The sequence below is a fragment of the Kryptolebias marmoratus genome, linkage group LG21, assembly GCF_001649575.2.
Source record: "Kryptolebias marmoratus isolate JLee-2015 linkage group LG21, ASM164957v2, whole genome shotgun sequence".
Taxonomy (NCBI): domain Eukaryota; kingdom Metazoa; phylum Chordata; class Actinopteri; order Cyprinodontiformes; family Rivulidae; genus Kryptolebias; species Kryptolebias marmoratus.
The window spans coordinates 13,011,934-13,034,832 of NC_051450.1; the positions used below are offsets into that span (position 1 = coordinate 13,011,934).

General features: G+C 42.3%; 3 protein-coding genes across 12 annotated transcripts in view; 2 read left to right on the forward strand and 1 right to left on the reverse strand.

Moving 5' to 3' along the window:
• The window catches only part of asap1b (ArfGAP with SH3 domain, ankyrin repeat and PH domain 1b), a 65,011-nt gene extending 53,707 nt beyond the window's left edge, over nt 1-11,304 (forward strand). For 2 of the 6 annotated variants that reach the window (XM_017406605.3, XM_017406606.3), the window contains 14 exons: nt 267-358; nt 450-636; nt 2,740-2,825; nt 3,353-3,468; nt 3,578-3,645; nt 4,189-4,296; nt 4,443-4,671; nt 6,115-6,183; nt 7,216-7,377; nt 8,300-8,378; nt 8,511-8,575; nt 8,658-9,196; nt 9,704-9,826; nt 9,931-11,304. In XM_017406605.3, the coding sequence (XP_017262094.1) occupies nt 267-358; nt 450-636; nt 2,740-2,825; nt 3,353-3,468; nt 3,578-3,645; nt 4,189-4,296; nt 4,443-4,671; nt 6,115-6,183; nt 7,216-7,377; nt 8,300-8,378; nt 8,511-8,575; nt 8,658-9,196; nt 9,704-9,826; nt 9,931-10,005 (1,998 nt within the window). In that variant the 3' untranslated portion in view covers nt 10,006-11,304. The remainder of the gene's footprint in view (nt 1-266; nt 359-449; nt 637-2,739; nt 2,826-3,352; nt 3,469-3,577; nt 3,646-4,188; nt 4,297-4,442; nt 4,672-6,114; nt 6,184-7,215; nt 7,378-8,299; nt 8,379-8,510; nt 8,576-8,657; nt 9,197-9,703; nt 9,827-9,930) is intronic. The other 4 variants (XM_017406609.3, XM_017406611.3, XM_017406608.3 and 1 more) reach the window with 3 other exon arrangements.
• Nucleotides 11,305-11,839: 535 nt separating this feature from the next.
• On the reverse strand, nt 11,840-13,992 carry si:dkey-37o8.1 (uncharacterized protein LOC407641 homolog). Its single transcript, XM_017406281.3, has 7 exons — nt 13,740-13,992; nt 13,494-13,673; nt 13,127-13,423; nt 12,914-13,064; nt 12,391-12,647; nt 12,089-12,323; nt 11,840-12,014 (listed from the first exon to the last, which is right to left on the reverse strand). The coding sequence occupies exons 1-7, from the start codon at nt 13,881-13,883 to the stop codon at nt 11,905-11,907; spliced, it is 1,374 nt and encodes a 457-aa protein (XP_017261770.1). The 5' UTR covers nt 13,884-13,992; the 3' UTR covers nt 11,840-11,904.
• A 1,100-nt stretch (nt 13,993-15,092) lies between these two features.
• The window catches only part of fam49bb (family with sequence similarity 49 member Bb), a 32,280-nt gene continuing 24,473 nt past the window's right edge, over nt 15,093-22,899 (forward strand). For 3 of the 5 annotated variants that reach the window (XM_037973270.1, XM_017406374.3, XM_017406377.3), the window contains exon 1: nt 15,093-15,244. The gene's annotated coding sequence lies outside the window, so the exon portion shown is untranslated. Of the gene's footprint in view, nt 15,245-15,524; nt 15,641-22,899 lie in introns of all 5 variants that reach the window. The other 2 variants (XM_017406375.3, XM_037973271.1) reach the window with 1 other exon arrangement.

Genomic DNA, 22,899 nt, shown 5'->3' on the forward strand with positions numbered 1-22,899 from the left:
CAGATATTGAGCTACATTTCCAAATCATGAAAGATTTTTGTTTTAAACTTTTCCTTGTAAGGCAGTGGGAAATATGCATTCCTTAAAGGTGTCATGTTTTTTAGTTATGCTTGTTCAGATTAAAAATTAAGAAACACACGAGGACAAATAATAAACGAACAGCAGAATTTAAACCCTGAACCAGACGGGATTTTCCAAAAGCCCTGTGTGTTTGTACTTGTCAGTAATATTATTATCTTACTCATGTTTCTTCCTTTCTCCCCCAGCTGGCCAAGAATGTAGGGAACAGTAGTTTTAATGAAATCATGGAGGCGAACCTCCCCTCTCCTTCACCGAAGCCCAACCCCTCCAGTGATATGTAGGTACTCCGGGTTTCACAGCCAAACACTTGCCTTCTCTGGAAACGCTCTTTAAAATCAGATTTATTTTGTATTTTTTTCCTCCCACAGGACGGTGAGGAAGGAGTTCATCAACGCTAAGTATGTGGACCACAAGTATGCGAAGAAGACGTGCACGTCGGCGGCCGCCAAGATGATCGAGCTGTTCGAGGCAGTCCAGTCCAGGGACCTGCTGGCTCTCGTTCAGGTCTACGCCGAGGGGGTGGAGCTTATGGAGCCGCTCCCCGAGACTGGACCGGTAAGGCTCTGCTTCAACCAAGTTAAAAAATGTTAATAATAACTCTGATCTAACCAACTTTGAGCCCACATAGCTATGCATTCAGTTGAGCAACACAAATATAATCTGCTGTATTTAAATTATAAGCACAAATATCATATATTTACCAACTTTTGTTTTTTTTAAATCAAGTAGCATTACAGTTATAGGAGAGTTTAATCTTTTGGCACTTTAAATCAAACCCAGGTGCAGATCTTGATACTACGTGTGAAAATATTCAGGATATTTGTTCGCTACGTTGCTGTACATGCAAATTAGGACAATTTGGGGCCAGTTTTAGAGTCTCGAGCTAATTGGCATCTTATGGCAGATCATAAATAGTCCAGACGGGAGTGTCCAGTTCTGCACAGGTGTGTTTCCAAGAAATACAGATAAATAACCAAAACTCATTTCAAGAATGTTCAAAACGGTTTTAACAGGAACCATGTGCATTTTGGCTGAGCGTTGAGCCAGTTAAACCTGTTGATGATCAGAATCTGGGAGTTTATAAAACTGCTTTTGTTTAAGGAGAGGCTGATGACATGTTAAAGTACAAAACTTTAGATTTGGGGCTGTTAGCTTTTCGTTTGTTTTGTTTTGTCTGTCGTTCAGGCATAATAAGGCTCCTAAAATCAGGAGATGAACCAGTGTTGTATCAGCACTCTGTATTTTTTGTAGAATATATTAAAATCTTTAAAAAAATAAAACATATCGCACAGTGAAAACCAGTCTCCTTGGAAGCAAAATGAAAAGAAAAGCGTAGTGGACCATTTCCTCCACCCAGTTAAGAATAATGTGTCTTGGCAGCCATGCTGATGATGTCTTCTTTTGCCGTTCCAAATAAATTAACACTAATGGAGAACGTCTTCCTTCACACTCTCTCCCCTCGATGTTCAGCACCTGTGTCTCCTCTGGCAGCAACTTACGCCCATGTTAGACTTTAAATTTAATGCTGTAATTGGCAGACAATTGCCTGCTGAAAAGCTTAGCAAACGAGTCGCTGCTATTAATTAAAATGCACGCTGAAATTTTTACGCTTCGAAAAGAAACTCCTTTAAATAGATATTCATCAGGGACGGAGGCAAACAGCGAGTTGATTCTGGTTTTTCTTATGGCTGCTCCTTTCCGACGGGGGGGCTCGCTTGGACCTTTTGCGCTGTGGATGCCCTTCCTGATGCAACCCGGGCTCGAACCTGCAGCCTCGGGATTACGAGACCGTGGCACTGACCACTGATCCACCACAGCCTCTGAAGTTTATTCTCAGTTAAACAACCAACAAAAAGTCGGTTTCTGAAGGAAAAAAAAAAAACTGGTGTAAAACCTGAACGTCTGAGTCATCCGAACAACTTCCCCCTAAGGTGCTGATATCCTGTAACGTAACATCTGTGTCGAATCTTTATTCACTCAGGTGACGGCATCTGTGGCACCTCAGCTTTTCATTTTGTGGCTCTATTTGTGGTTTTAATGTTAGTTTTTTCCGCCTCGTTATATAACGAGCTGCACCGTAAACTTCACGCGTGATCAGACCTAATCTGACGTGAACGGGTCAGGGTTTACCAAGGTAGATATCAGATTAAAAATTAGTTGAACGACGCTGCAGCAGAGTAGAAGGATAGGAGAGGATATTATGTGGTGATGGAGGGAGCTGCTGCTGCTGCTGTCTGCACCATGAGGTCTGACTCACCAATATCTGATCTGCTTGATCTGCTGCTGTCGGTGCCTCTGAAGGGCTGCAGAGTGACATCTAAACCCCCCTCGATGCAAGCATGACGAATCAGAGTCCATACATTACCCTTTAAAACAAGTCAAACGCAAATGTTTTCACCTCTAACGCTGATTGTGCTTTAAAAGAAGAAGAAAAAACATCTACAGAACAACCAGTTTTACCACATTCAGTCACCCAAAAATGGCCAAAAAATGCGTCGAGATTGCAGATTTTTTTCAATTTTTTTTTATTTTTAGGAGCCATTTTGTTTACTGCAGTTTGTTTTAAATGCTGACAACACACAAACATTGACACACAGCAGAATCCAGAATAGATGCTGCCCGGTCTCTCAGCACGCTGTGTTTGATGGCCCCCTGCAGGAAGCCGGAGAGACGGCACTGCACTACGCCGTGCGGATGGCTGACCAGACCTCGCTGCATTTGGTGGACTTCCTTGTCCAGAACAGGTAAAGACCGAAAAGTCGTCACTACGTTTGCCTGTGTGGGAGCAGCGGAAGTGTCCCAAAACACATCAGGATTGAAAAGGAAAACTGTGTAGAAAAAAGAAAGCAATAAATTTGACGTCGGGCTAGTTTTTCTGCAGCAAAGCAGCGAGAAGCAGAGGTAGGCTTAGCTCTGCACAGCTCAGATTCCCACAAGGCAAACAGAAATGGGTCAAGCTCTCTGCTTTAATTTATTCCCTTCTTTTCAATTGTTTATCCAGCACCGCTCCAACAGCTTCCACAGAAAGAAGCAGGACTCGTTTATTAATTAATGACCTCGCTTTTACAATCGTAGCTTATTTAAAATGATGTAATTCACTTTCCAATCGTGTCTTTCTTGTAGTTTTTTTCTTTAGGATTAATATTTTTACATGTCTGAGCAGCATTTCCAACCCAGTCTTCTTGGTAAAAACACAGTAACACAGTGGAATACACCTCCAGGTGTCCTGACCTTATGAGTCTGTCTTTTTCTCTTTTTTTTCCCCCTGCAGTGGTAACCTGGATAAGCAGACTGAGTGGGGGAACACCGCCCTGCATTACTGCTGCATGTACGAAAAGCCAGAGTGCCTCAAGTTACTCCTGAGGGGCAAACCGGCCACCGACATCAGTGAGTCAGGGTTCATCCTCTCGTTTATGTCGTCTGTACATACACATCAGGCTCTAAGCGTTAATTTTTTTTTTTTTCCCTCTCTCTCGCGCTCTTCCTCACACTTCAGCCAATCAGAACGGAGAGACGGCTCTGGATGTTGCCAGGCGACTGAGGAACAGTCAGTGCGAGGAGGCAGTAAGTACAGGAGCCAACCAGCTGGATCTGCTAAACATTAGGGCAGGAAAATTATTGCTCTAGTTGAAACCATAAGGAGTACAAGAAAAAAACATGCAAGTCAGATGAGATGAACCAAAGCATATGGAGCTTAAAGAGCATGATAGCAGATATGTTGAGCAGATACTGAGTCCGAACACTAGATGGCAGTCAAACGTCTCTCCAGCCTCGGGCGACTTGAACGACTGAGTGGAAGAAATTGTTCATGTGTGTTTATTATTAACGCAATCGTGAACAAGCAGGCAAAAAGAACTAAAATAGAAGACGTGTAGAATCTCTAATATATGAAGCAGATAGGCACATATATATTTTGAGCCAAGTTTTTTCTTTTTCCAAGCTGGTAAAATCCAGAGAAAGAATAACTGATGCATTCTACCCTGAAATTGTTATGTTTCTGGATCCTCATGTGTCCGGTTCACGCCATCTTTCTATAATCTACCGTCATTTAAGAAGAATAGATTGTGGAGTTGTAGTTTGGTTGTGATGCTGTTCTGTTTGTGTCAGCTTGTGCAGGCTGCAGAGGGGAAGTTTAACCCTCACATCCACGTTGAATATGAGTGGAGCCTCAGGCTGGAGGAAATGGACGAGAGCGACGACGACCTGGATGATAAGGTGTCGACACACCCTTTATTTGTGGTGATCATGTCAAAGTTAGACTTTGATGTTGTATGAGATAGTTCAGAGGCTGTCTGTCAGGTCTACGCTGCTCTTGTTTTTTGTCAACTCGTCAATCTCATCGCATACGTGTCGCTCTGCAGCCCAGTCCCATCAAGAAGGACCGCTCCCCGAGGCCTCAGAGCTTCTGCCACTCCTCCAGCCTCTCCCCCCATGACAAGCTCTCCCTGCCGGGCTTCATCAGCCAGCGGGACAAGCAGCAGCGGCTCTCCTACAGCGCCTTCACCAACCAGATGTACAGCGCCTCCACCGACCTCAGCTCCTCCCCCGTGGCCGACGGGCCGCCGCTGCCGCCCAGGAACCAGGGCAAAGGTCAGACATGGCTGCTCCAATAGCTCTCGCGTCCGTTTTCAGACAGTCCCCAGTTTTATCGACTTACATTCAGGATATCATGTTTATGCTGATATTGCTTTTCCAGATGTGGTCCAGTAATCCAGAATTATCTAAAGGTTGTCTCATTTTATTATCATAGCCGGAGCACAGGTTTCAGTATGACTGTTAATATTTTATCCTACAGCTAAATGCATCACGATCACTTCAGTGGAAAGTTTCCCGTTTGTGCTGTCAGTCTCACACACACACACACACACACATACACACCCTGCAGTGGTATGCAATTTACTAGCACAAAGATCAGAGGGCGGAAAACAGGTGTCATTAAGATTACTTATAAAGTAAACCTAAAAGAAAAACATGGCCGCAGGAGAGGGCAGGGTGTGAAAGGGAAGCTGCATACACACTGCATCATTAGTCTGTGTACACACACACACACACACACAAATGACTGAGGGTGTGCTGTCTCTGCAGGATTGCAATTAAAAATAACAATCCAGCTTCTGCTGACCTGTCACAACCTTAACCATTTAACAAACATCCCATGACTGAGAAGGCTGCATAAGATCACATTGCAGCATCCATTCTAACAACGTTTAATCCATTATTTCAACACTGAAGGTTGTTTCCAGTTAACAGAGCTGACTTTTATCAAACTTTTTTTTTTGGTACGGATGCTATGATTGTTAATGGTTCCATTGCAGCACGGATGAGATTTGTAATAAAAGAAGTGACATATTTCACAAAAATCTGATTTTACTTTTGTCTTTCGCACAAGTTTACAAAGTTTAACATCAATAAGTCACTGGGTGTGAGTGTTTCAGCCTTGAAATGGCTTTTTTATGAAGCAGAACAAAGAAAACTGTGTCGAAACTATTCATATTGTGTTTTGGGTTTGAAAGAAGCTAAAGATGAAGCTTTCTCTGGATGTAAGGCATCTTTCTTAGACGATGAACAGAGAGGTTTACAGGTTGGCTGAGGACAGTTATAGATGCAGAGCTCTGACTGGAAAACCAGTTGAATTTTACTTCCTGACCAATAAAAACATCAAGGTTCTGTTGGTTTTTTTTTGCTCTTTTGATTGGAGATATTGCAAACAAAGATCAATCAGTAGTTATTTTGTTGTTGTAGGTATATTTCAGGTTATTTGAAATGTTTTTTGCTGAATGAGAGGATAACATCCATGCATTTAAAACAACATTCTAACTCCTCAGATGCTCGCTCTCTTTACACCGTTTCTCCTCTTTTTTTTTCCTTTCTTTGCTTGTCACTGATAAGATTTCATCTTTGTTATTTTTCCAGTGTGTGGGAGCAGCTCTTTATAAGACCGACATGCTTGGAAGATTCTCTCCCACACTCCTCATCTCCGCTGTTTTCTTTCTCTTCTTTTGTTTTTTGTTTTTTGTTTCTCTATTCTTTCAGCTCCACACTTGGCATTCCTTGGCTCTCATTCGCACTACGCCACTCTGGCTGGCACTCGACCATACATCAGTGAATATCTTGTTTTACGTTCTCCCCCTTTTATCCCTCGGTTGTTTTCATCCTTTACAGCTCTGATGTGCGGGGGGGGGGGCCATAGCATCCTTTTAACTTAAAGGTTACACTTCAGGTGTTTTGACCAGTTAACATCTTACCTGTTCCAGACGGCTTATTGAGTTAAATCTGACCGGACTGATGAGCTAAGAGCCGAGACTAAAGTGGACGGCTACCATCTTTAAACAACTTCAGTCTCAAAACTATTGTACCAGCTTATATAAAGGCTTATAATAAACATTTATATTATCATCTATTTTCCATTAAACATTTATTTTTAATTAATTCACTTCCAGTGTAAGTTTCTGGAGGAATATCATAATATTTCTGCTTGAATAATCGATTTAAAGGTTAATAAAATACAATTTGCCTGAACCACTGTGAAAGTTTTGAGATTTGAGGGTTGTTGTTTTTTTAAGATGAGAAAGATCCACTTTGGTCTTGGTCCTGCTTGGACTATTAGCTTATTTATCTGGTCAGAGCTAACCAGTTTCTCTCCAAACTGAGGTAATTATCTACAACAGGTAAGATATTATCTGTTCACTTCAAAGCATCTGAGCTATAACTATCCTTTTAATAATTGGACCATGTAGGATAGTTAATTATTTCTCGCCTACATGATTTGTAAATCTTTCTGGGCCGATTTCCCGCCATCATTGAGCTGTAAACTCTTAACCACAGCTGATTCCTCTCTGGCTGAGCTCTCTAGTTGTTGCTTTCCTCCTACTTTTCTCTACATTAGCGACCAGTGAGTGATTCAGGGCCTCTGTAGATTTAGGCAGACAGAATCGGGGAAAATAAAAAACACCAGAAACACGCCTACATCCCAAGTCATTGTGTATTTATGTGTTTGTTTTTGTTCCGACGTTCCGCTCCTCTGTCCATTCTCTTATTTACCTGTTTTTTTGTTAATATTTTGATTTATTTCTTCATTTCTTTTGGGGGATTGACCTCGTCACCTCATGTGTCTTTTATGTATCACTCCTCCAGCTCCTCCCCCATCCGGCCCTTCCTCCACACTCTCACCAGGAGTCAGCTCCACCCTGTCCAAGAAGAGACCTCCGCCCCCTCCTCCTGGACACAAACGCACCCTGTCTGACCCACCCAGCTCGCTCTCTCACAGCCCGCAAAGTAAAGGGGGCTTAACCGGGGGTGAGGAAAACAAGCACACGAGAACAGATGGGCTGGTTCCGCTCAGGGCTTTACTCCAACCTAACGATGGAGAACCAGGATTATCTAAAGATGGGCAAAATTTTAATTAAATTAAATTTGAAGAATGTATAAATAGAAACCCAACATTCACTTCTTCCATTTTTCAGAGCTGAAAATAGTTTCATATGTGATGACGCCGAGGTTTCTCTCTTTAGTTTAAATTTCTTCCTTGCTTCTTTTTGTTCCCTTTTTTGGCTCTTTTTGCAGTTTTCTAAAAATATATAAGCCAGCATGAAGGGATATTTTTATTAAACACCACAAAATAAAAATCACAAAGGCAGCAAAATCTTCATTTTATTTCATTAAATATTTCAATAAATCTTGATAATTGGCAAATTATTATAAAATAACTAATCAGTTCAGCTCATTTTTTAAAATATTTGCTACTTTCATATGTTGTAAAACCATAACATGGCTAAAAGATTAAAATATTTGCCTTATAGATGATCTAATTCCTGTTTTTAGAGGTGGTTTATCACACAAACATGCACATAGTAAAACAAATCAGTGAAAATTCCGTCAATATATGCATTCTGGGTTAGTTAGAAACAGTCATATATGAAAATGGTTAAGTTGACTTGCATATATTTCTTTTTTAATGCATTTTTATCACTTCTTGTTTTTGTATTGTGTCCCACCTTTGTCAGCATCCAACCACAAAGTAAATAGCAGCACTTTAAATCTAACAGTAAATAAGATGAGTTCACGGAGAGCTCAGCCAGATGACGTCTCCCTCATTGTTTGATTTAACCATCCACAGCATGTTGATTTATTTCCACATTTATACCAGATTAATTCCTTCGTTAGTCCTCTGATGTGGTGCTGAGTGACGCATTTGTTGTTGCCGATGTGAATATTTTAGGAAGCGACTCCACCCCTCCTCCGGTCACTAAGATGTCTCCTGTTTCCAACAAGTTTGAAGGCATTCCTCAGCAGCAAAGGTAACAACAGGCAGGAACTCACCGAGCTCTTTTCTGTGTGAAATGTTTCTGCTCGTTATCGAAAAATGTTTTCTTTGTGAGACGAGGCGCGTTGTTGCCTTTTTTTGAGTGCATCTAAAAATGTTTTTCCAGCACTACTTCAAGCAACACAAAGTCTACACTTGGTCCAAGAGTTCTTCCCAAACTACCTCAGAAAGGTACGGTTTTAGTCACGTATATATGTTTATATGAAATGTTGTTCACGGGTTTCTACATGATTCTGCATGCTTGTCTCCACAGTGGCACTGCGCAAGATTGACACCATCCACCATCCGTCTGTGGATAAGCCCAGCCTTCCTCCAGAGGTCTTCCAGAAGTCCCCCCCATCAATCGAACCCACTCATAAGACTCCCCTGGCGGACAGACCTCAGCTGGGCGACCTGCCCCCCAAGCCGCAGGTGTCTGAACTGCCCCCTAAACCCGGAGAGCTGCCTCCAAAGCCGCAGCTCTCCGACCTCCCTCCTAAACCTCAGCTGGGAGACCTTCCGCCAAAGCCGCAGCTCAAAGACCTCCCTCCCAAACCTCATCTGGCTGACATCCCCCCCAAACCGGGGACGGCAGAGTCCGCCCCCAGGCCACCTCCTGGAGATTCGGCGCAGAGGCCACAAACGCAGCCTCCGCCCCCGCCTCAAGCTCAGCCGCAGCCTCAAGACTCGCCATCGCCTAATCAGCCAGCAAATATAGGAACTCCAACCTCCCAGCAACCTGCCGAGGACACCAACGGGACCCCACCGGGGACCGCTGAGACTCCAGTGCCCCTCCCAAGAAAGATCAACACAGTATGGATATGCCGCCACTTTCTGCTTAATAATGTAGTGCTTTTTCAGTGAAAGTTTTAATAAAAAGCTGCATACAGTAAGGTCCCACGGACAGGTTTCCTGTAAAATGTTTAAAAAAAATTGACATTTCTCCAAAATTTTACACCTAGTTTGGTTCTTTACAGTAGCTGAATTCTGTCATTTATACATATTTACTCTACATGTGGTTTTAATTTTTACTTCTTGTGTAAACATGCTACATGACTTTATATGTTCTGTTGTGGTTCATTTTAGGGGCAATTATATTTGCCAAAGAAGTTAATATGACTAACTGATCAGTGCCAATGCCAGAGGACATACGTGTCCAAATATATGCTTTAAAATTTAATGAAAAAGTGAATAAAAACAGATTTATTTGAGCTACATATGTTTAAATACTCAGATATCATTAGGTTTTGTCATCTAAACTAGTCTAAAATATGTTTTTGTATCAACATGAAGGAAGAGTTTTGTCTCCTGTGTGTCCAGGGCAAGAATAAAGCCCGTCGGGTGAAGACTATCTACGACTGCCAGGCTGACAACGACGACGAGCTGACGTTTGTGGAAGGAGAGGTGATTATTGTCACGGGAGAGGAGGACCAGGAGTGGTGGGTGAGTTCTGCGGCTTTGTTTGGACCTCTCGTGTTCGAATCATCCGCCGTGACTTGACAGTCCTGTTTCCGTACTCATGTTTTTTTTTTTTTCCCCCGTTCCAGATTGGACACATCGAAGGCGATCCGGACAGAAAAGGGGTGTTCCCCATGTCTTTTGTGCACATCTTAAGTGACTGACAGCCAGACAGACTTGCACTACGTCTCCCTCCTAACTGGGAGTTCATGTAAATACCTATCAAACGGTAACACCCCTGGTCACATGACAGGTGAAAAAGAAGAAAAAAAAATCAATTAATGAAGAAAAAAACCCAAGAAGGCTCATCTAGACCTGGATGCCACATCCATGCTGTACAAAGAATGTGTGTATTCTTCCTCTACCAGTATTATCTTAACCTTATAGCATGGCTGAGACAAAGCCACTCTCAAAAAACCCTAGCACTTACCTAAAGTCTATGTTTATGCTGTTCCTGTGTATATATGTATGTAAATATATATATTTGTGTGTGAGTGTATATACATGTTTTATTGTACAAAACATGTACCATTGCTCTCTGCCTGTCAGATTAAGCATCAGGTCAGCAGTCTGAGTTTTATCTGTATTAATTTACTGGCCCTCAAGTAATTATCAGCTTATATTTCCTGAACAAGAACCACAACAAAAAAAAAGGACAAATATGAAATGGAATGTGAAATAGGTCATTATGTCATTATTTTGTCTTGCATCCCTGTTTACCACCATAGTTGACTGAAAGAGGCAGGAGTCTCCCACTGATCTTCCCGAGATGAAGAGTTTCCATTAAATGTACGCCTCGTTCTTGCTTGCTTTTGTGTGTTACACGTGTTATGGTTGTTTTTACCGTACGGAAACCTGCTGCTACTGTGTGGTGGAATATCAAAGCCTGTGGTTCACTGTAGGTCACTAATTTACTCCTTGTTACACTGTTCACTGTGTGTGTGTGTGTGTGTGTGAGAACTCAACGCCATCTCAGTCCTTTTTTTTTATTTTTCTGTGCATGGTGTAACAACTGGAAATGAGTGGAGTGCTGCGTTCAAACACCTCAGGGTTTGAAGAGCCACTATGATATTTAGCAGGACTACACATGAAGATTCCTGTTGTTTAAGCCACTATCAGCCACAAAAGTATGGGAATCTGAAGGACATCTTAGCAATAACTTGATTTTCCCACAGGCTAGGAGATTCACGACCTGTGTTCACGGTTCAGTGTCTTGTAAAAACCTCATGAGCTTGAATTTTTATTTTTTAAAGTTTGGTTTAGTTTGAATCATGTATTATCATTCCATGTTACTGGATTCAGTACATTTCCAGGTTGCCTGTAAACCAGAAATGTCTCGAGTGAAGGTCGGAGACTATGCGTTTTTTTTCCACCCAGTCCTCACCGACTCGCAGTTCTTCCCGTGTTAAAGGAACAAACCCATCAACCCATTGTATCAATTAAAGTGCTGTACTTAAAATGGACCCTGCGCCTTCATTTCTTGTGGTTTGGTTTAATCCCAAGGAAGCCTGTTGTTGGAACAAAGTGATAAACATTCCTTAGAGGCTGTATACATGGTACAATGAATCTGTTGCACTTTCAAATTAAATGTTTCATAGAAACATTTGTGCATTTCTCAACTTAGGGTTCAGTATAGGATTGTTTGGCAGTGCCATTACCACTTTGCTTAGGGCTAGTTTATTTACACAAGCATTGCAAGAGTAATGGATCATGTCTTAGGTGCCGCTTCACAATTCAATTTTAGATTTCATAGTGTCAGGAAAGTCTTTCATTTCAGTTTAAACAGGTCAAACCCTAAGTTTGACTTTGATTCTTTAGTCAACATTTAATCTGAACACAAACACTTCCCATCACAAAGAAAGTTGGATAGAGCCACAAATTAGATTTTATTTTGCTTTTTTAACAACTTAAATTCAAGTCCTATGCCTTACATTCAAACATCCAGACTTTGCACCTTTAACCAAAACTTTCCATTAACAAAATACATTTCAAACTAAATTCCATCAAGACAAAGCTTTATTTTTACCCCATAAAATATTTACATTTGTCTTTACAAAAGCTGCTCATTTAGACGCTTGGGTTTTGTGCGAGGCTTTTGACCCGTGGTCCTTCTCCACAGACTTGATGACGCCCACTGCGACCGTCTGCTTCAAGTCTCGAGCTGCAAAGCGACCTGTGAAAACAGAACGAGCGCTTTAAGAACAAGGCAAGAGGTGACAGAATCTGCAGTGAGAAACTCGTTTTTACCTAAAGGGGGGTAACTGAAGAAGCTCTCCACACACATGGGCTTCACAGGAACCAGTTTGATTGTCGCAGCGTCTCCAGACATCAGCATCTGAGGGTGGTCCTCCAGTTTCTTGCCCGTGCGGCGGTCGAGTTTCTCCTTCAGCTCCGCGAACCGGCAGGTGACGTGGGCCGTGTGGCAGTCGAGCACCGGGGAGTAGCCCATTTTAATCTTCCCTGGATGGTTCAGGACGATCACCTGAAGAGGATCAGAAGTTTAGCTCGTGGTGTTCAGACTCTTCCATGTTGGATAGCTATACACAAACCTGAGCTTCAAAGCTGTGGACGTCTGAAGGAGGATCATGCTGAGCATTACCAGCCACATCGCCTCGCCGCAGGTTCTTGACGGACACATTCTTGATGTTGAAGCCGACGTTGTACCCTGGCAGTGCTGTGTCCAGACCCTGGTGGTGCATCTCAATGGACTTCACTTCTGCAGTAAGCTTGGCAGGGGAGAACATCAGGGTCATGCCGGGTTTGAGGATGCCAGTTTCAATCTTTCCCACTGGCACAGTCCCAACGCCTGAAAAGCAACCATAGTTTAGACCAGGGGTGTCCAATCCTGGTCCTCCATCCTGCATGTGTTACTCATTTCCCTGCTCCAACACACCTGATTCAGTGGTTAAATTACCTCTTCATGTTCTGCAGAAACCTGTTAATCACCCATTGATTCAAATCAGGTGTGTTGGAGCCGAGAAAAGAGTAAAACCTGCAGGATGGGTGGCCCTCGAGGACCAGGATTGGAGCCTACCAGTTTAGACACCTGATTCAAACAGTCGTTACACTTGCCTCCAATTTTATACACATCCTGCAGCGGTAACCGTAGCGGCTTGTTAACGGTGCGTACAGGTGGGTGTATTGAATCCAGGACTTCAAGCAGAGTCTTCCCACTCGCCGTTCCTTCCCTTTGTCGCACTTTAAAGCCTTGGTACCATGGCATCTGCACAAATTTTAATCAAGCCACTGCAACATTTGATCATTTCAGGCCAGGATCGTCATTACCTTCTGAGTCGGGGTGATCATGTTCTCGCCGCTCCAGCCAGAAATGGGAACAAATGGTATAGCTGTAATGTCGTAGCCAATCTTCTTGAGGAAGACCTTCACGCCTCGCACCACTTCTTCAAAGCGTTTCTGGCTGTACGGAGGCTCGGTCATATCCATCTTGTTCACGCAGACTATCATCTGCTTGACGCCCAGAGTGTAGGCCAGCAGGGCGTGCTCTCTGGTCTGCCCACTTCGGGACACACCTGCTTCATATTCACCTTTCGCCGCAGAAACCACCAAGAGGGCAACATCAGCCTGAAACGCAACATATAATCTGAGGCCAATGCCTTCATATGAGATGAAGTTACTCAAGTCTTTGTTTTACCTGAGATGTTCCAGTTATCATGTTTTTGATGAAGTCCCGGTGGCCCGGAGCGTCAATGATGGTCATGCTGTATTTCTGGGTGTTGAATTTTAGCAGGGAAATGTCGATGGTGATCCCTCGCTCTCGCTCTGCCTTCAGCTTGTCCAGCAGCCAGGCGAACTTGAAGGAACTCTTCCCCATCTGTAAGAATCAAACTAAATTATACCTACATTCCTTCAGGAGACACTTTACAATTTCTCTCCTGACCTGAGTTGCCGCCTTCTCAAACTTCTCCAGTTTCCTCTGATCAATGCCGCCGCACTTGTAGACGAGGTGCCCGGTGGTGGTGGACTTCCCGCTGTCGACGTGGCCGATGATGACCACATTGACGTGAGTCTTCTCTTTCGCCATAGCCGTTCGGTGGATTTACTGAGCAACAGCGAACAATACAAACTCAATCGCAAATAACTCACCCTGTTCAGGTTTTTCTATCAAATAGACCTGCCCAGCCAATTCAGACTGCCTTTATAGGCCTCGCAATGCTTAACTGAAAACAGGTGTGTCCTTCAATCAGGCCTGATTGGAGCCTGCTGGTCACTGAAGAGGAAGGAAAGTGTTGTAGGACACAGAAACACTTTATGAACACAGTGGATCAGCTCATTATGTCCATTTACATCCAGGTGTGTCTGTGAACTTAAAAAATCTTCACATAGGAAGATTCACTGTGCCTCTCAAATAAAATAATACATGTGTAGAAAATTACAGACACAACTGTTTAGGTTATAAAATAGCGAGAAACAAAAAAGACACTTATAAAGCTGATAACACTCATTGGTATCAATTTGAAGTTTTGTTTTGCTAAACTGACTTTAAAACAATGGATAAGTTATGAACAAATAGTGTCCTACCTGTTGTAGATAGCTCTTTGAACAACCTCAGTAAGGAGAAGAGTTTAATAATGACTGGACTGACATGAGTGGATTGCTGCCATCTTAACACGGATCCAATCTGAACAGTTTCGCACTGGTTCCTACAAAATCTATTTTACAAACATTTACACCACCACCAGTTTTGCTTTACCCAGTTATTCTGGCATAAAATAAAATAAAATATCCAACTCCAAACATTTACACCACCACCAGTTTTGCTTTACCCAGTTATTCTGGCATAAAATAAAATAAAATATCCAACTCCAACTAGCTGCTGTTGCTATTTGTAGTTTCAAATAGCCACAGAACTAAATGTAAATATTCACAAATGTAAAATTAATATCAATGCAAAGGCTTATAAAAAAATAGTGTTAGCATGAACTCTTTATGGATTGAAAACATTTACAGTTAAAGGTTCAAACACCGAAACAAAATGGCTGACTCATAACATAACGAACGGGTCAAACACAGTCTAAGCGAGGAGCTGTTTTGGAGCAAAAAGAGACGGCTCTTCTCGGTGAGCTGAGCCGAAAGAGTCGAATCCCGGAAAACGAGCCAGAATTCCCACCACTTTGGAAGTGACCGTTGGATTGAATCCAGCGGGCGTCTTCCGACCGGGCGGGTCCATTAGTCAGATAGGGAAGGTGTGTAGCCGCTCCTCCCTCCGCGCTGTGCGGTGGAACAAACCGAACTCCCCCCTTCTTCATCACAATGACGCTGGGATAACAAACCAGGAAACAGCGGCAGCAAATCGCTTTTCTTCTTCTCCGACCCCGTAGTATCGCTGCTGCTTCCAGCGTGGTGTCCAGACGTCGACTCGCGTGTTTCCCAAAGAGCATCAAGGTAAAAAATAATAATAATAAATTAAAATAAACAAACATTTATTCTACTTTCTCTAGCATCTTTCCGGCTTCTCAACTGTCCGCCTTTACCACCCTGGTTGCCGCTTTACCGACGCTCGTTTGTCAGTTTTTTAGGGTTTTGTTAAATGAATGAGTCATAACCGTGTTCGGGCGGAAAAGAAAGAAAAAGAAAGACAATCGGTTATCGTAGTGTGAAAGTAAATATGGTAGTTATTAACGCGCTGCATCCTGTCCACGTACCGTTAACTTCCTCTTTTCAGAGCAGCGGCTGGTTTCTCAAAGGAGTCGAAGCTTCGCCGCGGAGCTGCTTTCTCCCACACTGGGACGGAGACCCTGAACGCTCCACGGCTGACCCTCAGCAGCCTGGCCATCAGCTGTGAGTCTGGCCTCCTCCTCCTCTTTAGGGCCACGGCTTTTTAAAACTATGGCTCGGACACAGACCGCAAATGATGCATCATTAAAGGGAATGCACACACTGACAGCTGGGAGCATCTCTGGAGCTGGTTTGCCTTTGATAAAACCCACTCTGGCGTACACCTGTTACCAGATTTACCCAGCTTTACACTGCAATGAGGACTACAGAATAGAAGTATTAATGTTACAAAACAAAACTTGTTTTTCTGCAAGTTTAGCTTGACCTGAAATAAATGACTCAGACAATAAACCAGCAACTTAATGCTCATGCTCCCGCTAAGTTACTGCATATTCGATTTCCATCACAAATAGATCAATACGCTGGATTCATTTCGCTGCGATGAATCTCTATGGATGACGCCACTTCATTGCATAAATGGCCTTTTAACCACAGAGCCATGCAGCGAAGAATTGGGTTATTTCCTTCCTGCCCAGGAGCTGCAGTAGTCGCTGAAAATGGAAGTGAAACAGCCAGATAGACGAATTTGTCCACCGTGCGTTCAGAAAGTGCAGCATAAAGGTTAAATTAGTCTCAATGGGCTCCCAGTTTTCACTGTGAAAACCTGGACTAAGCTGAGCAGCGGTAGAGCTGGTTTGTTGTGCGTAAAGTTTACTCTTCGCTCGGGTAGCTCTCGGATGCTGGAGCTGTTCAGTAGTTTTCATTGCGTGCCGGTCAGAAACAACAGAATCTACCAGTAGATTGTGAATTTCATTGTTCGAACTGAACAAGAAGGGCTAACTTTGGTTTTAGTGTCAGTGAAGTAGTTGAAGCGAAGAACATTCCTCCAGGTTATTCGAGTTTCCCCACTTTCCTATGTCTGCATGTTTTGATCTGAATAAAACATTTTATTTCTAATGTTGTACCTCCTAGTTTCTCTTCAGTTCACTGGAAGACATGACGGTACGTGGCGAGTGCCCCAGCCGTACGGTGTTGAACATGGTAAAACTTGTTTCGCCCTTCGTCATACCAAAGTGAAGACTGGATAATAGGCAGAGAGATTTAACCTTTTTGTGGTTTGATTGCTGGTGCATGAAGACCTTTGGCAAACGGCAAACGTTGGTCTTTTTGGGCTGTGAAAGTGAGGCAGTTTTTCAGTGATTCATGTGTAATCTGTGCGAGTTTTTCCCTCCCACCGTGTCGGTTTGTGAAACAGCCCTGAAACGGGGAGTATATTTCACTTGGCACAGGGCGATAAAACCCCAGTCAGGCGCAGGTACAGACGTGCTGGTACGCTCAGGCGTGACCTTTTCCCTTTAGATGCCGGGCAGCACCACCGTCTCTCTAAACAAACAATGTTTTAATTGATTTTTTTTTAGGAGAAAAACAAAACAAAACAGAAAAGCAGAGCACGTCTGATCGAATTAGGCAAACTTTGGAAACCAAATCCCACGAGAGGATTTCACAAAGTTGTTTATACTTCAGACTGAGGCTGGATGTTGGTAAAAATTTAAAGTAGTAATTGTATTTCCTGCACTTTCCCATAAGGGCTTCTAACGTCCAGCGCAGCATTTTATATGTTATTTATTGACTTTAATTCTGCCCGAAACGTAGTTTGGACACAAGTGGACAGGTTGTTGACTTCAGGAATGTCTCGCAGACACAGAGGAGGTCCAAGCCTGTGCTGAGAGCTGAGCTTCAGGTTATTCCTGCTGAGAGGTCGCTGTAGCCTCCACCCGACAGACTGTATTATATACTCCACTACCAGCAGTAGATGCACACACACACACACACACACACACGCATTAAACATCCCTGTCAGCGCAACACATTCAGTGTATTTATTGGTTTGTGATTGAGACTTATATATTTCTCAGAATGTCACTGTGTGTGGACACTAAGCTCCTTATTTTGTGCTGAAACAAGTTTTTTTTTTTTTTTTCCTGCTCTGTAGTTGGTTGACACAATAACATGAGCAATTGTGTAACCCAAAACAGCCTCATGAAGAAACAAAATGCTTAGACCAGTACCAGCACGGTGTCTGCACAGCTCCTGCTGTAAGGTGTGGTCATTTCTGCAGGTCATTTTACTCACCCCCTGTAACTCTTATATTGATTCACATATTTTGCATCTTGCTGCTGTTAGCGATTAACTGATCAGCTTATTAGGAGTTAATCCAGAGATGGATGCTTCTGTTTAATTCCTCCGTTTTAAAAAGGCACGTGATTTACAGCGATATTGGTTGAACGGTATGGAGATTTAGCCTTTTGATATTTAATCCAGAGCCGAGTTTCTGGACTCCTCTGTGATCCTTGGAGGCCCGGTTATCTGATCTGCCTCTCTGGTGAGCATAATTCTCCTCCTTGCATTGCTCTTTTGCGTGTCTGCTCTTGTCGATAAGCAGATCAGAAGTAAAATGATGACATACCTGAGTCATCAGTGGGAGGAGCTGGCTGCGGCCCCCTTGTTGATGCGCATGTTTCTGCACACAAATGGATTGTTAGAGAGCAGAAATTCCTCTAGTTGAAGTCAAGTTCACAGCATTGTTAAAGGGCTGGATCTGAACCTTTTGACATCTTTTGCCTCTGGTTCGTCATTCTAACATCCTCCATCCTGCTTCATTCCTCCTCCCGTCTGGTAGAACTACTTGACTCCACCTCTAAATACTGCCGGCCGTGCTTCCCTTCCTGGTCCCCTGCAAACACAACATACTGTATCTAACTTTATTGTCTCCATCATATCAGCCAGCCATCTTACTTCTTCACCATTCCCTACATTTAAAGCCCGTACTCTCATCTCTACAATCCTGCCTCCTAAACCGCCTGTTTGATTTGACAAGTTGTACACCGGATGTACTTCCTGTAGTAACCCTCCCCAGGCTTGGGACTGGCACTGAGAGTACCTGAACCCACCCTGTGTCTGGGTTATGTTGTGTTGTACGCTAATTTACACAATTAAGGACCATGAATAAATGAGATGTAACCATCGGTGAAAGGCCAGATAAAACCAGAGTCAGCTCCTCTGGGTTTGTAAACTAGAAGCTTGAAATCTGACTGATTTGTCATGTTTAGATAGCCCTTCTCATCTTATCTGTTCCATCCTCTTTGTGCTTTATATTATTTATATTATATTATTTAGCTTCTTTCTTTGAAGCTAAAATACAGATGAATTTCAAGTTGACCTCCCTGTGAAAAAGAAATAAAGATGGTTTATGGTTCACAAGCTAACGGCTCACCCGAGCATCGCTGCCTTCCTAAAACTACTTGAAACATAAAAAGAATTGTAGCAGTTCATGGAAATGCTGTTTGACTAAGATAGTAATTGTTCATAACCCCTCCACAGAGCCCTGCTTCAAAAAAAAAAAAAATCTGAACTCATCTTTTTAGCACATGCTGATTGTTTTAGTTTTAAATGAGCAGAAAGGGTTGGTTTGGAGATTTGTGGAAGCCCTGACTGTGGTGGCGTGTGTGGCTACGAGCAGTTTGCTCTTGATGTTTGCCTCCGATGTGTGTGTGTGTGTTCCAGTTTCTGATTTGCAGCGCTGGCTGTGCTGGCAGACATGAGCATCGCTCTCACTTCCGCCTTCTGATGTTGCCTTATTGAAGCCCTAAGCAGCTTTATAATGAGGAGAGCGCGCGGTCTCGCGTCTTCAACAGGATGCCTTCACTGTAGGCTCCCTGTTTTCAGCAGCATCTTCACACTGAATGTGGAAACAAGGCAAAGAGCACATTGCATGCAATCTGTCAACATAAAGCTATAAATAGCACGGCTTACTCGGGAGGAAAAAAAAAAAAACTCTGCACCTTTCACACATGCACAGAAAACCGTTTCAGGCTCTCAGCTGAGAAATCAGACGAGACCATATTGAATTTCTCCCTGAAGATTTGGTTAAATATTTTCACTCTGCTGTTTTAGACTAAACTGCAAAGCGCACCAGCTCACACAAAGGTAGGGTGTTGATGTTAGGGATTTTATTCTGGCGTGTTAAACCAGGCATGGGATCCTCATGTGGCCGCCTACATGTCGGTGGACACACAGAGCGGGCGTGCTGGCGCAGATGGTGAATCAGCGTGGTAGAGACGCAGTTTTTGTATGAAACTGTGGCTTTGCTGCCCCCGCACCAAACCTCCAGCCACACGTCGTGTTAAAACTCTCACACAGTTTTTAAATCTGAGGTGTGGTTTTGTTCCACTTCACATCTTAACCGTTCTAACGAGTTTCATCCTCTTAGAGCTTACAGGACTCTAAATCTACCCCACTTTAATATGAGAAATGCAAACAGTTTCTGCTTTTATTCATTACTTTGTCGTTTTTGGTAGCTTTATTTATTGGTGATTTGCACTGTTGAGTAATTGCAACATTTGCTCTTTTTGTAACATTTTAAGGTCGAAATTAAATAATTATAAACACATTATTTAAATATCTAGAATGACAAAGATTAAATTCTTGCTGCAGTCCCAGCTTTGTTGTCTATAAAAACAGACTACGGACAATGTTGATGTGCAAATCCTGTTTAATTCATTCATTGTTTGCTTTGCTATGATTGTCAATGAAATGATAACAGATAATCACGATTCTTGCCCCATTCAGTATAAAAAAGTAACAGATTTTAAGTCTTTCAACTTTTCCTCTTTCACAATGAACAGGTCAGTTAATCACACAAGAAAAACAAAGCATTCCTTGAAGGGACACTTATTGCGTGCTAAGTTTTAACAAAGATCTTGCTTTATCTGTTGTTGCTCAAAGCATCTGATAGGGATGACTCTCAGCTACCACCACTCCAAGTTCTAGCTCAACATCTGTAAAACTGAGTCATTTTTGGGTTTTCTAAGGTTGATTCGCTGTGGGAGCCATCCTGAATTGGATGGACTTCAGAAGTTATTCTGATGAAATGTACAACTGATGATTACTTCCTGGACCTGTGGGGTTTACAGTACAGGGAGACTGTAATGATCTGATATGATGTGAATTTATAGATTTTTTTTTTTTATGTCCAGTGGAGAAGAACGAACTAAATGTGGTTACCTCATATCAGAGGTTCTCCAGCTGTGAAAAGATTCAGACACATTTCTTTTTTTTTTAAATACTAAGAAACATGCATTTAGTCAACCATTTTAGCATAACAGTTGTGGTGGTTTGGTGGTGGTTTGAGACTAAGGAGCAACCAATAGATAAGTCACTTTAAGGGTTTTTTCTTGGGTTTCATTCCCTCTGCCAGCTGCACAGCTGATCTAACAACTCAGCAATGGTTAGGCTGTCGTATTTAGTCCATTGATGAGTCTTAATTTTGTCTTTTACTCATGGAGTGTGCTTTTTCTGTAACGGTGAAGCTAAACTTCTGATAGAGATAAAAGAAAAATTAATTTAAAGTGCAAATTTATTGGGGATTACAAGCCTTTGCAATAATTAGTCTGTTGGTATAATCGGGTTTTCAACCAATCCTTGAGTTCCCTCACAGAAAATGGTTCCCTACAGTCTAAATACTTTACAAAGTATTGTCAAGTTGTTTTCAAAATTCTGTCCAAAACAGGAGAATATGGATTAAAATGAAATGTAGTCTACTGAACGAGACGCAGGAGATTCAAGTAACAACGTTTTTTTCTAGAGATCTTTATTAGAAGTGTACACCAAAATACTCCTTGCTGGATGAAAAATCAGATCAGGAAGATCTAGTTTCATCGTTCTGTGTGACTGCTGCAAACGCACGCATCCTGTTGATTAATTAATGGTCTGGTCTGCAGGGAGGTTGGGCAGGTTGTTGACCGCACGTGTTGGTCCTTCGTGTGGTGGAGGAAATGAAAACCAAACCAGTGGTACATCAGCTCATCTCCTGGGGATAACAAAGTTACATTTCTCCGACTCAAAAGTGGAATAAGTACTTATCTTCCCATCTAACTCTGTCTGTATTGATCGGAACGTCTTTCAAGCCTTTGCAATGATAAAGAACTTCTCATATGACGTACAGTTTGCCTTCGAGGTGACTAAAATACTCGGTGCCCTCGCTGCTACCACGCTGCTTAACTGTGCTCTGCTCTGTCTGCGATAGACTGGATTTAATTGTAGCTCGGAGGGATGAGCAAAGCTGAATCACACACATTCACTTCGGAATGATCTCATCATGTAGGTCTTTCCTTGCAGCGGCGCTGAACTGGATTACAGGAAGCTCAGAAGTACAGCGATGGGTTTTTTGAAGTACATTTCAGCCATTTGTCACACTCTTGTTAAGAGTTAAACTACAAAGAAAATAGCAGATCCTGGGGTGAAACATTTAATCAAATTAAAAGACCATAAAGGCTCAGATTTATCAGTCACACTGATCTTTTTTCCCCAGCAGCCTTGAGACATTTACGTTAGTTTTGTGCTGAAAATCAGCTTTTGACATTTTTGGCCCAATATTAACAAAGGGAAATAGAAACTTATAGTATATTTCACTTGTGGCATATATTTAAAGGTGGTCCTGGTTTCTTCTTATTCATTATTTTACTACTTTATTTGTCTGTTGGCTTCTGTAAGCATAGTGTTTAATAACAAATGGATATAGCCTTTATGGTGTCTTTTGTTGCCATGTTTTTTTGGACCCAGAAGTGGACTTATTTGAAGAAAAGGATGGAGCTGGACGCACGAAACGTGACTGGAGACAATTTTATATATTTGAAATCCGGTATATTTTTTAAACTGACATTAGTTCCCAAAAATCCAACAACTTGCTCACATAAAGTGAAATAGACTAATAAAACCGAATCTTCCAAATGCATCGCCTGGTGATTGTGACTGTCTGTCTTTAATTTTTACAGGAACCAACTCCAATAGTCCAGTCTCTCTTTTAGCAGGAAATTAAGAACTTTAAAGTTTACTCTGCTTGCTTACAAATTAGCAATAGTGTTTTTTTAATTGCACATTTTGAGCACAACTGGGCTTCTGTTAATGCTGTTGGTAATTTAGTTTTAGCTTTAGATTAGGCTATACCATAAAATTACCAATAAGATTTAGTTTTGTTATTACTTTACAGGAATGAAAAGGAGCTGCTGGACTCTGTTTTTCTTTTAGACAACTTTTTACAGCTCGAAGTACTTAAACTTTTAGTTCTGTTGTCCAACGCTCTGTTAATGCTGGCTGTAATAGTTCATAAATAAACGAACCGAAGCAACAGATTTCTGTGGATAAACTGTCTTGAAATGCCAATATGCCTAACGTCTGTAGCCATGTGCTTGGTGGCCGTGTGCTGTGATGCATAGTTGACTCCCATGATGCTTTGCTGTGTCATACCAGCTCTGTTGGGATTA